This window comes from Theropithecus gelada, chromosome 20, assembly GCF_003255815.1.
Source record: "Theropithecus gelada isolate Dixy chromosome 20, Tgel_1.0, whole genome shotgun sequence".
Lineage (NCBI taxonomy): Eukaryota > Metazoa > Chordata > Mammalia > Primates > Cercopithecidae > Theropithecus > Theropithecus gelada.
The window spans coordinates 35,640,766-35,652,952 of NC_037688.1; the positions used below are offsets into that span (position 1 = coordinate 35,640,766).

The window sequence follows — 12,187 nt, forward strand, 5'->3', positions numbered from 1 at the left end:
AACCAAAGGGAGCCATAGGTAGAGGTGCAGACATAGGCAGGGGTGCAGGCAGAGGAAGGCCAGGGTAGGCCCCTCTAAGTAGGGACCAGGTCTCAGAGTAGAACCTCTCCTCTGGACTTGGGAGTCAGAAAGGACCCAGTTGGAGTCTACCTTTTATTAGGTGGCCTTGAGTATACTGTAGGCAGGACAGTATTTATCCGATAAATAAAGAAATAGGCCACAAGGCCAAGGCAGGAGGACGGCTTCAATCCAGGAGTCCAAGACCAGCCTGGGCAACATAGCAAGACCTTATCTCTACTTTAAAAAAAAGAAAAGAAAGAAACAGAAAAAGAAAAAATAGCTAGGCATGGTGGCTCATGCCTGTAGTCTCAGCTACTTGGGAGGCTGAGACAGGAGGACTGCTTAAGCCTGGGAGGCAGAGGCTGCAGTGGGTTGTGATCATGCCACTGCATTCCAGCCTGGACAACAGATAATGATCCTGCCTCAAACACAAAACAAGAAAGAAACAATCTTAGGGTTCTGGGTGAGGAGGACATGGATGGCTTTCAGAAATCCAGTAGAGGGCGCTGGATCCCCAAGTTTTCTCCTAAAGCAGCTTCTAGTGGACCCAGTAACAGTGGCCTATGCTTAGCAGACATAGGCCCTCAACCTTCACAGCAGTTCTATTAGGTGGGTGAGAACCTGGGCCGGGCAGAATACTACCACGCAAACATGCCCACATCCTCATCCCCAGAACCCGCAAATCTGGTACTTCACATGGGAAAACAGACTTTGCAGATGAGATTAAGTTAAGGATTAGGTGTTGGGGAGATCCTCCTGGGTCTTTCAAAGAGGGAGGCAGGAGGAGATTGAGAGTCAGAGAGATTTGAAGGTCTACCCTGCTGGCTTTGAAGATGGTGGGAGGGACCTGCAAGCAAAGAAATGCAAGGGCTTCTTCTAAAGATGGGAAAGTCAAAGAAATGAATTCTTCCCTGGAAACAAATGCAGGAAGGAATGCAGCCCTGCCGGAGCCTTGATGTTAACCCTGTAAAACCCATTTCAAACTTTTGACCTCCAGAACGGTAAGATAATAAATTTGTGCTTGAAGTCACTGTTGGTGGTCATCTGTTACGGTAATAATAGGAAACTGATATAAAACCTTACTTTGACTTTGTAGAAAATAAAGGGGGAAAAAACCCACAGTGTCACAGAGAGGCTGGGGAAACTGCCCGAAGTCACACTGTCAGAGAACGCAGGAGCCTGGATCCCTCCAGAGACTCCCATTGCTCCACAGTACAGGCTGGTGTCCTCACAGGAAAGGCATATGCATTTGGCAAATAAGGGAATATTGGGGAAGTCATGGAAAAGTGATATTCACTTCTCTGTGACACTTCCCAGCACAGAAATGATTTGAAGCGATCAGAGACGAGCTCTCTCACTAGCAAAGAGGAAGTCTTCGCAATATGTGAAGACCGTCAGAGCAAAACCAAGAGTCTTACAAAAGGGCCTTCAGTGGTGCAAATAGTGACTGGTTAGAGACTTCAAGATCTGCCACGCTCTCCGCTTCCAGACCCCAGGTGTCAGGCCTCTGAGCCCAAGCCAAGCCATCGCATCCCCTGGGACTTGCACGCATACACCCAGATGGCCTGAAGTAACTGAAGAATCACAAAAGAAGTGCAAATACCCTGCCTCACCTTAACCGATGACATCCCACCACAAAGAAGTGAAAATGGCCGGTCCTTGCCTTAAGCGATGATATTATCTTGTGAAATTCCTTTTCCTGGCTCATCCTGGCTCAAAAAGCTCCCCCACTGAGCACCTTGTGACCCCCACTCCTGCCCACCAGAGAACAACCCCCTTTTGACTGTCATTTTCCTTTACCTACCCAAATCCTATAAAACGGCCCCACCCTTATCTCCCTTCACTGACTCTCTTTTCGGACTCAGCCCGCCTGCACCCAGGTGAAATAAACAGCCATGTTGCTCACACAAAGCCTGTTTGGTGGTCTCTTCACGCGGACGCGCATGACACCCAGGATCCGTCCGCTGCCTTCCTCTCCACCCGCCCTTACATTTTTCTCCACCACTCTGGCCTCCTCTTAGGGAATCCCACGTGGGATTCAGATCCACCTGGAGCCAAAGCACATGCTGCTTCCCTCCCTGAATCCCTATTGCTCAGCTCTTTCCATGGCTCACTCTTTTCTGCTTTTCAGGTCTCACCCATCACCTTGTTAAATCCACCTATATTAGTGTCCTGTAAGCTGCTGTCACAAATGACCACAAATATAGTGGCTTAAATAACATTAAAGTATTATCTTACAGTTCTGAAAGCCCAAAAATCAAGGTGTCAGCAGGGCTGGGCTTCATTCCTCATGGAGGCTCTAGGGCAGAATTCATTTCCTTCCCTTCTTTAGCTTCTAGAGGCCACGTGTGTTTTTCTTGCCTTGTGGTCCCTCCAGCAAGGGCATCACTCCAGATTCCGCTTCTCTTGTCCCACCACCTGCTCTCTGACCCAAACCCTCCTGCCTCCCCCTCCTGCAAGAATCACTGTGGTTCCATGGGGCCCCCAGATAATCCAGGATAATCCCCCATCTCAGATTTTTAGCTTAACCACTTCTACAAAGTCCTTTTGCCACGTCAGGTAACAAACATACCCTCATGTTCTGGACAGTAGGAAATGGATGGCTTGGGAGTGTGAGGTTATTCTGTCTGCTGTCCCCAGGGATCTTGTTTAAATGGGTCACTCTCCCTCCACCCCTCACCATGTATTCTCCATTGTGGAACACTGCTCACTCCCTTTGCATTTTTTTTTTTTTTTTTTTTTTTTAAGATGGAGTTTCGCCCTTTTTGTCCAGGCTGGAGTGAAATGACGTAATCTCAGCTCACCACAACCTCCGTCTCCCCGGTTCAAGTGATTCTCCTCCCTCAGCCTCCTCAGTAGCTGGGATTACAGGCATGCACCACCACGCCCGGCTAATTTTGTATTTTTAATAGAGACGGGGTTTCTTCACGTTGGTCAGACTGGTGTTGAACTCCCGACCTCAGGTGATCTACCCGCCAGGACCTCCCAAAGTGCTGGGTGAGCCACCCCACCCAGCTGTAGCACTTTTAATGATTATGATAAGCCTATTTAATAAGGGAAAATACGATTCCCCCAGGACAGACGGAGAACAACTGTTTCACCCAGTTCCTGGCCCAGGACTTTGGTTCTGTTGAATGAATGAATGAATGAATGAATGAATGAATGAATGAATGAATGGCTAGTATAGCTATTATCATTCACATAAGAAAGATGAGATGCACAGAGAGGAAGCCACTTGTTGGAATGATATTACCAACTCAAAGCAAAGCCAGGATTCAGTCCTGGAATGTTCCCACTGCCTCCTGCCACCATACACTTGGGATGCTGTCAAAGTGGCCTCCCAGACACCAGAAGTGTCAGAGAAAGTCCAGATGTCCTTTGAGCTTAGAATGTTGGCATCCTCAGGTGCTTGAATGACATGACTCAGATTTCCTCCCTCCAGCTCTGTTGGACATGGCCTGAGTAAATCCAGAATCACGGCCCTGGAAAATCCAGCTGCTGAGTCCAGATCTGGCCAGCCATGCCGCTGGCAGTGGCGTCCCAGACTGGGTGTGGGACCATAGTCCTGATTATGAACAGACTCCGCTGGGTCACCCAGGCTGCACTGAGCAGGCCACCAAGAGATAGCTGCCCAGGCCAGGGGCTCTAGGTTGTGGGGTAGGCAGGACAAAGACCTCTAGGTGAGGCTCAGCCACATGGCATCTCACATTCTCCACATATCCACTTTTTCATTCATTTGTTCATCCTGGAAGCTATTGTGTGACAGATGTCCTTTTGCTCTGTGGACTCTGAGATAGACACCACTGTCCTGCCCATATACAGCTGAAATCCCCAATATGGTAGCTGTCAGCCATGGGAGGCCAATGAGGACTTCAAGTGTGGTTCATCTGAATGGAGATTTACTCTCAGTAGAAAATACACCCTAGATTCCAAACAGTCCCCGCCGCAAAAAGTGTAAATTATTACTTTATTATGTTGAGTATATATTGAAATAACATGTTGGATATATTTGCTTAAATATCTTAAAATTAATTTCATCAGTTTCTTTTTACATTTCTTGACTTGGTTAATTAGAAAAATTTTAGCCACATTTGTGGTTTGCTTTATATTTCTTTTAGATGGCACTGTTCTATTGAATTGCAATGGAGAGGAGAGGCAGATATGTAACTTATAAGGCTGGGGTAGGGTTGACATTACTAGCCAGCTAGGTGTGAAAGGAGAAGTGCTTGGGCAAGACCGTGAGGTTGGGGGTGGAGGGCAAATGTTTAGAAGAGCTCACATCCAAGTCAACAGCTGCAAGACAAATCCAAGGTAGCTCAGGGACCAGGGCACTCCCGGAAGGGACCCAGGATATAGAGAGACAGTGCAGAGAGCCCAGTGAACTTCAGATGCATTGTAAGTGGTGGACATGAGGGTGCGTTAAGAGGTGGAGAAAAGCAATAAAGCCAGAAAAGGCAACAGTTACCAGCTCCAGAAACATGTAGTCCAGAGGTGTTCAGCAGAATTATGTGAGCCACACGCAAAGTTTTAAATTTTCTAGTTTCTAGCCATATTTTCAAAACTATAAAAAACTAATTTTAATCATTGTTATTTCAACACGTAATAAATGTCAACAATTCTTACTGAGATAGTTTGGATTTTTTATGATGATTAAGTCTGTAAAGTCTGGCGTGAAATTTTTTTTTTTTTTGAGACGGAGTCTCGCTCTGTTGCCCAGGCTGGGGTGCAGTGGCCGGATCTCAGCTCACTGCAAGCTCCGCCTCCTGGGTTTACGCCATTCTCCTGCCTCAGCCTCCCGAGTAGCTGGGACTACAGGCACCCGCCACCTTGCCGTGAATTTTACACTGACAGCACATGGCGATTTTTACTAGCCAAATTTCAAATGCTCACTTGCCACATAGACTAGTGGCTATAGTATTAGGCAATGCAGGTCTACTAGATGGTTCTCTTGAATACAGTGGGGAAGGGTTTTAAACAGAAGAGTACTTTAGGGGAAAAAAAAACACCTCTGACAGTCCCAATGGAGAAGACAAGTCTCCCATGTGCTACTGAGCTTTCTGGAGCCCATCAGCACTATCTTCTGGGCACGGTCACCCATGCCAGGGTACTTCCACTTATAAATGGTAATTTGGGAGTAATGTCTCTTTTGTGCAGACTTTGCTTTGTCAAGGTGTTGAGAGCAGTGTGGGGTGTTGACAACAGAGGAAGGGGAAGCTGCCCTCTCAAATCCCCCATGGTTCTCACCACCTTTCAGATGGGCACCAGAACCTTGGATTTTGTAATCATTGGGTTTTGCATCTGTGAAACTGTGGTGCTTAACTCAGCGTATCATCCGGTTTCTCCTGGTGAAACTGATGCAGACACTTCTAAGAGGCTTGGTGTGTGTGGATAAAAGGAAGCAACTTATGCAAAGGGCCTCATATGGTGACCTAAGAAAGAATTAATCAGGAACAGTATCATTTCTTTCCTTCAACATTGTCATCAGAAAGGGTCTTTTCCATCTCCAAGAGCATAGAGGATAGAAATGCAAACAGCGTGACTAGGGGGTCAGGCTACTGAAATGGCCTCTTGGAAATACTGCTAATCCTTTATCCATCCTTTCCATAAGGGACTTCAAGGAGTCAGTTCATTTCAGAAGAAATATCCAAAAAGCATGCAGATTAGAGGCAGCCCTGCAGGGAGCTTTTTCTCCTGGCATCACAATAAGCTTTAACTGGTGAGAAAACAGCTTTTCAGTTTCTCTGGGCTCTGTCTTATTGGAGAGGCAGCTTAAAAGTTGTTCCTAGTCTCCAAGGAGTTTTCAGATGCTAATAACTTGCCAGAGTGAAAAATAACTGAATGCTGGGGAGCCATGACGTGAGACATTACCTACCTCATTCCTCTGCCTTTGAGAGTCAAATGAAGCAGTACAGACCGGGCAGAACTGGGAAAGAGCTTTGGGGTCTGGCAGCCCTGAGTGTCAACCACAATTCTGTCACAATTAACTATATAATCTTTGGATAAATTGCTTCTATTTTTGAGCATCAGGGTACATATCTGTAAAACGGGGATATGTGTTGAAAGGTAAGAATTATGTATGTAAGATAAGAATATATTATCGCCGGGCGCGGTGGCTCAAGCCTGTAATCCCAGCACTTTGGGAGGCCGAGGCGGGTGGATCACAAGGTCAGGAGATCGAGACTATCCTGGCTAACATGGTGAAACCCCGTCTCTACTAAAAATACAAAAAACTAGCCGGGCGCGGTAGCGGGCGCCTGTAGTCCCAGCTACTCGGGAGGCTGAGGCGGGAGAATGGCGTGAACCCGGGGGGCGGAGCTTGCAGTGAGCCGAGATCGCGCCACTGCACTCCAGCCTGGGAGACACAGTGAGACTCCGTCTCAAAAAAAAAAAAAAAAGAATATATTATCTATTATTGCATTTAATCTCCCCACCCCTACCCGCCCCCAACAAACTTAGAGTCACTTATGGTCTCCCAGTTTCTGTGAGTGGGGAATCTGGGCACGGCTTAGTTGGTCCTTTGACTCTCACAAGGCTGTAATCAGGAAAGGGGTCCAGACCCCAAGACAAGGCCTTGGGTCTCACTCAGGGAAGAATTTAGGGCGAATTCACAGTGCAAAGCAAAAACAAGTTTAAGAAAGTCAAGTGGTGAAACGATAGCTATGCCACAGAGTACGGCGTTCCAGAAAGTAAGAGGAACAACATGTTCACCCTGGGTACAATGCTTGTTTAAATGTAGGATAAAAAAGAGCATGGGCCGGGCGCGGTGACTCACGCCTATAATCCCAGCACTTTGGGAGGCTGAGGCGGGTGGATCACAAGGTCCGGAGATCGAGACCAGCCTGGCTAACACGGTGAAACCCTGTCTCTACTAAAAATACAAAAAATTAGCCGGGCGTGGTAGCGGCGCCTGTAGTCCCAGCTACTCGAGAGGTTGAGGAGGGAGAATGGCGTGAACCCAGGAGGCGAAGCTTGAAGTGAGCCGAGTTCGTGGCACTGCACTCCAGCCTGGGCAACAGAGTGAGACTGCATCTCAAAAAAAAAAAAAAAAGAGCATGGGGGACATGTGCTCTGCTACAAGGGTTTGTGATAAAGGATTAATTTTCTTAATTACTGTATTTTCCAAGAATATTATTTTTTTCTTTTTTTTAGATAGTTTCGCTCTGTTGTCTAGGCTGCAGCACAGTGGTGCAATTTCAGGTCACTGCAACCTCTACCTCCCGGGTTCAAGCAATTCTGCTTCAGCCCCTCAAGTAGCTGGGATTACAGGCACCCACCACCACGCCCAGCTAATTTTTGTATTTTTAGTAGAGATGGGGTTTCCCCATGTTGGCCAGGCTGGTCTCGAACTCCTGACCTCAAGTGATTGGCCCGCCCTGGCCTCCCAAAGTGCTGGGATTACAAGCGTGAGCCACTGTGCCGATATTATCTTTAAAGTAAAATTAGTAATGCTTCTGTTCTCAAGATATCATTATCAGGACACTCCCAAGTCTGGGTCTGTTTAGTAAACATTATTAATCTGTTCCCTTAACCGTGAGCATCTAGAGGCTAGGAATATCTAACCCTCTGGGGATGCGGCCAGCAAGTCTCAGCCTCGTTTATCCTACCCCTCACTCAGGAGGGAGTTGCTCTGGTTCAGATGCCTCTGACAAACATGTCAGCTGGGGCTGTGGTCTCAACTGGGGAAGGGTCTGCTTCCAAGGTCTCTGTGGTTGTTGGCAGGATTCAGTTCCTCACCGGCATTTGGACTGAGGGTATCTGCTCCTCACTGACTGCTGGCTGGGGTCTGCCCTCAATTTCTTGCCATGTGGACCTCTCCCATAGAGCAGGTCACAACGTGGCAGCTCGAGTCATCAGAACAAGGAAGCGTCAAGAGTTAGAGAAAGAGGGACTGCAAAATGGAAGTCACGGTCCTTTACTACCTAATTTTGGAAGTGATATATCATCACTTTTGCTCTATTCTGTTGCTTAGAAGCAAGTCACTAGATCCAGCCTACATTCACGGGGAGGGGATGAGTACCAGGCAGTGGGGATTCCTGACAACCATTTTAGAAGGTGTCTGCTGTAATACATGAAGATTCCCGGTGGATAGTAGCTATTATGAACAAATGTGAAAACCCTTGAAAAGCAGAGCTCACTGCAGAAATAAAAGGAATCCACTGGATTGTGTATTAGGGCCAAGAAATTTATCAATCATATGACACTATTAGTCAGAGATCAGGGCCGAGCACAGTGGCTCATGCCTGTCATCTCAGCACTTATGGGAGGCCAAGGGGGGAGGATCACTTGAGGCCAAGAGTTCATGAGCAGCCTGGCAACATGGCAAAACCATATCTCTACTAAAAAAAATAAAAATAAAAATAAAAAAAAAAATAAAAAATAAATTAAAAAAAAAAAAAAGCGAAACATTAGCTAAGCATGTGGTGACGCTTGCCTATAATAATCCTAGCTACTTGGGAGGCTGAGGTGGGAGCATGGCTTGAGACCAGGAGGTCAAACCTGCAGTGATCTGTAATTGTACTGCTTTACTCCAGCCAAGGCAACAGAGCAAGACCTTGTCCCCCCAAAAATGGGTTGATTCTGATCACTGCCGGGTTGTTCAAAGACTGCATTTAAAAATGCATTTATATTATATACTGATTTGATAATGTTACCAGACAGACACTAAAGTTAAAAGGTATCCATTTCTTCTACATGTTTTATCATATATCCATAGCCCTTTCTAGTTATTTTAGTATATGTGTGTTTTTATGGAGATAGAGATTAAAATATTTTAAATATGCATGTCAGTTCTCATTTAGCAATATTACAACATTTAATTCTGCTGTATAGTCTTTGTAATTAGCTGCATATATCTTTATATTCTTTAACAGTCACATATCATTTCCTTTCAGTAGATAAATGTGAGTGAGTCATTGTTTACTCAACCATTCCCTTAACTCTGGGACATATAAGTTGCTTCAATGTTTTGCCATAAAAAGCAATACTGTAATTGAGTATCTTTTGTGTAATAAGTTTTTTCCCCATAATTTAAATTATGTCTTTAGGATAAATTTCCAGAAAAGCAATTAGAATACAAACATTTTAATAGCTGTGTCAAGTTGTTATCCAAATGTGTAGAAGGCTTTGGTTTTCATACAAGCAAACACTGCTCTATCAATCAGCCACAGGGTGAGTTCCTCAGAGGCAGGCACTGTATCATACTTTTTGTTTAACCATAGCACCTAGGCTAGAAGCAACATTTAATGAATATTTTTGGACTGAATGAACACAAATGTTAAATGTTTGAGACTTCAGGAAAAATATTTAGGCTAGATCTATTTTAAACAATTATTTTTCTTAATCAAGAGATGTGGCATTTCCACGCAGATTTCACTGAGATGTGGAGCATGGGCCTGTACCAAGCACCAAGCTCCATGATGCCCTTTCCGGATTTCATTTAACTCTCATGCCTTCCTCCCCGACCCTACCCCTCAACAGTTGGAATTCCACGTGGCAGCAGAATGAGAGGCTCAAAATGCAAATGGGATTCTGCCACAACCTTGCTGTTTCAGAGGGTCCCAGGAGACAGCTGTGGGCCTGGCAAGCCCCCAACATTTGAAAACAAACAGGAGGCCCTCTTTTCTGGGGAGAATACTATAACGTTGAGGGGAAACTCCACTTGGAGACAGCATTTCCTCCCAATAACCAGAATCGTGAGAATTTTCCTGAGTGCAGTTCAGCCTTGAGTAATGGGTCAATTTAGCCCAACTGTGAGTCACAGTTAAATAACACTGAAGTAAGCAGGGCACAAATGACCTTCAGAAAATATCTTTATTGGTCAACATGTAATCTGACTAATGCACCCTGCCACCCTGCAGCATGTAACTCTGAGAACTCCAGAAAACCTTCCCCCCACCCTTTTAAGAAATGTTCATCTACTTATTTCAAGAGCTGTCACCCTCATTTTTTCGACCCAGAGGATGTTTGCACAAGATCGGTGTGTGAATGGCACAACCAGAATGAAGTTGCACCCCAACGTCCAACATCACCCTCTTAGCCACTAAGCTTGAGCCGCAGCGCCCTCTGGTGGTCACTTGACAGTTTGAGTTTTCCAGGCCCCTTTTATAACTGGGCAACATCTCACCTAACCAGCACCTCTGTTTCTCGCCTTGTCTGGCAGGTGAAGGAGGCCATGCAGCGGATTCATGACCGAGGGAACATTGGCAAGTTAATTCTGGATGTAGAAAAGACCCCAACTCCACTGGTGAGTGAAAAGCAGAGGAGTCTGTTCAGTTCCACGTAAGAGAGCACCATGGGTCAATCAGGTGCAGACACAGGTGGGGTAGAAGGAAGTACAGGTAGCTTGTGGGCTAGTGGAGGAGACCAGGGGTAATCAAATGATTTCACACATGAGGAATTCATCACAAACTGAGATGAATGCTGAAAAGGAAAGGCCAGTGCTTCAGTGAGAGCATATCAAAAGCAATCTGAAGGCATAGGCAGGAACGCATAGCAACAACAGACCTGTCTATTACAGCTGCTAGCTCTTGGGGGAAATACCTGGAAAATTTCAATAATTTCACAATCATGTTCCTAACAGAATGATGCCAGCTGCTTCCGAGATGCTCCCTGATGGTTCCCCTGATTTTTTTTCTTTCAGAGAGAGACAGAGTCTCACTCTGTCACCTAGGCTGGAGTGCAATGGTGCAATGTTGGCTCACTGCAAGCTCCGCCTCCGGGTTCACACCATTCTCCCACCTCAGCCTCCCAAATATCTGGGACTACAGGCGCATGCTACCACGCCCGGCTAATTTTTTTAGTAGAGACAGGGTTTCACTGTGTTGACCAGGATGGTATCGATCTCCTGACCTCATGATCCACCTGCCTCAGCCTCCCAAAGTGCTGGGATTACAGGCGTGAGCCACCGCGCCCGGCCTGGAGTGTGTATTTTTGAAAGTATTTCCTTGACTTGTAACCGTAATGTAATTTGGGTATGACAGTCATTTCATTCAAAGAAGGACAACTTCAACATTCTAGAACGCCCTCTTGTTAAGTGACTTATACAATAGGGATATAGCTTATTAAATACTTACTAAGTTCTAGGGCTGTTCAAAGCAGATGAGAGGGTAAGGTTAGGGAGGGGAGGGAGTGACTTGGATCCTGAGTCTCCTGTACACCTGTTTGTAGTCTTTAAACATATGACCAAGCCTATTTCAGTCCCATTTGTAGAAGGCAGACAGGCTCTAGGGCCATCCTGGAAGCTTATTGCTTTCAAGCAAAATAGTTGGCACCAGTTTCCCACCCCGGGATGCTCCTGTGTCTATCACACATGAGTTGCTGCCAAGTCCTTAGGCTGATAGGAAGGCCTGTCTTACGGAGTAAGGATTCTTACTACAGCAGAGGCGGAAAAACCCACCTTTCCTGTAAAAGCACAGGATCTGCCTGTGCAACATACAATGTCATTGTCCTTGTTTCTGAACCTCCTGAAGGCTTCTTTTTTGAGATGGATTCTCTGTCATCCAGGCTTGAGGGCAATGGCACGATCTCGGTTCACTGCAACCTCCGCCTCCCAGGTTTAAGCGATCCTCCCACCTAAGCCTCCCAAGTAGCTGGAATTACAGGAGTAGCTGGAATTACAGGCACATGCCACCACACTCAGCTAATTTTTTTTGTTTGTTTGTTTTGTTTTTTTTTGTTTTTTTAGTAGAGGCAGGGTTTCACCAAGTTGGCCAGGCTGGTCTCGGACCCCTAACCCCAAGTGACACACCTGCCTTGGCCTCCCAAAGAGCTGGGATTACAGGCATGAGACACCATACCTGGCCCTCCTGAAGGCTTTTATCCCTGAGACCTAAAGAAACCAAAAGACAGTAGAGAGTGGGTATTTAGAGCAACCATGTGGTAGAAAAGAGGCCACGGCCTATGTAGACGGAAAAGCAGACTTGAAGGAAAGGGAGCATGTTGTCAGGTTCAACAGAAGACATGGAGATGCAGGAGGGATCCAGTGAGGTCATTTTAGGGCTAGCACCTGACGGAAGAGGAAACAAGTCAAGCTCCAGGCCCCGCAGGACGGGTCGCCGTCCACTCGGCAGGTGTTGGAGGAGGGGGACGAGGCGCCTGCAGAGGTGCTTTCTCCTACTGGAATGACCAC

The 12,187-nt window shown here is 46.3% G+C and overlaps 1 protein-coding gene across 2 annotated transcripts in view; it reads left to right on the plus strand.

The window, feature by feature from the left end:
- The window catches only part of VAT1L (vesicle amine transport 1 like), a 202,636-nt gene that overhangs the window by 175,710 nt on the left and 14,739 nt on the right, over positions 1-12,187 (plus strand). For both annotated transcript variants that reach the window (XM_025370417.1, XM_025370415.1), the window contains exon 8: positions 10,220-10,303. In XM_025370417.1, coding sequence (XP_025226202.1) covers positions 10,220-10,303 — 84 coding nt within the window. The remainder of the gene's footprint in view (positions 1-10,219; positions 10,304-12,187) is intronic.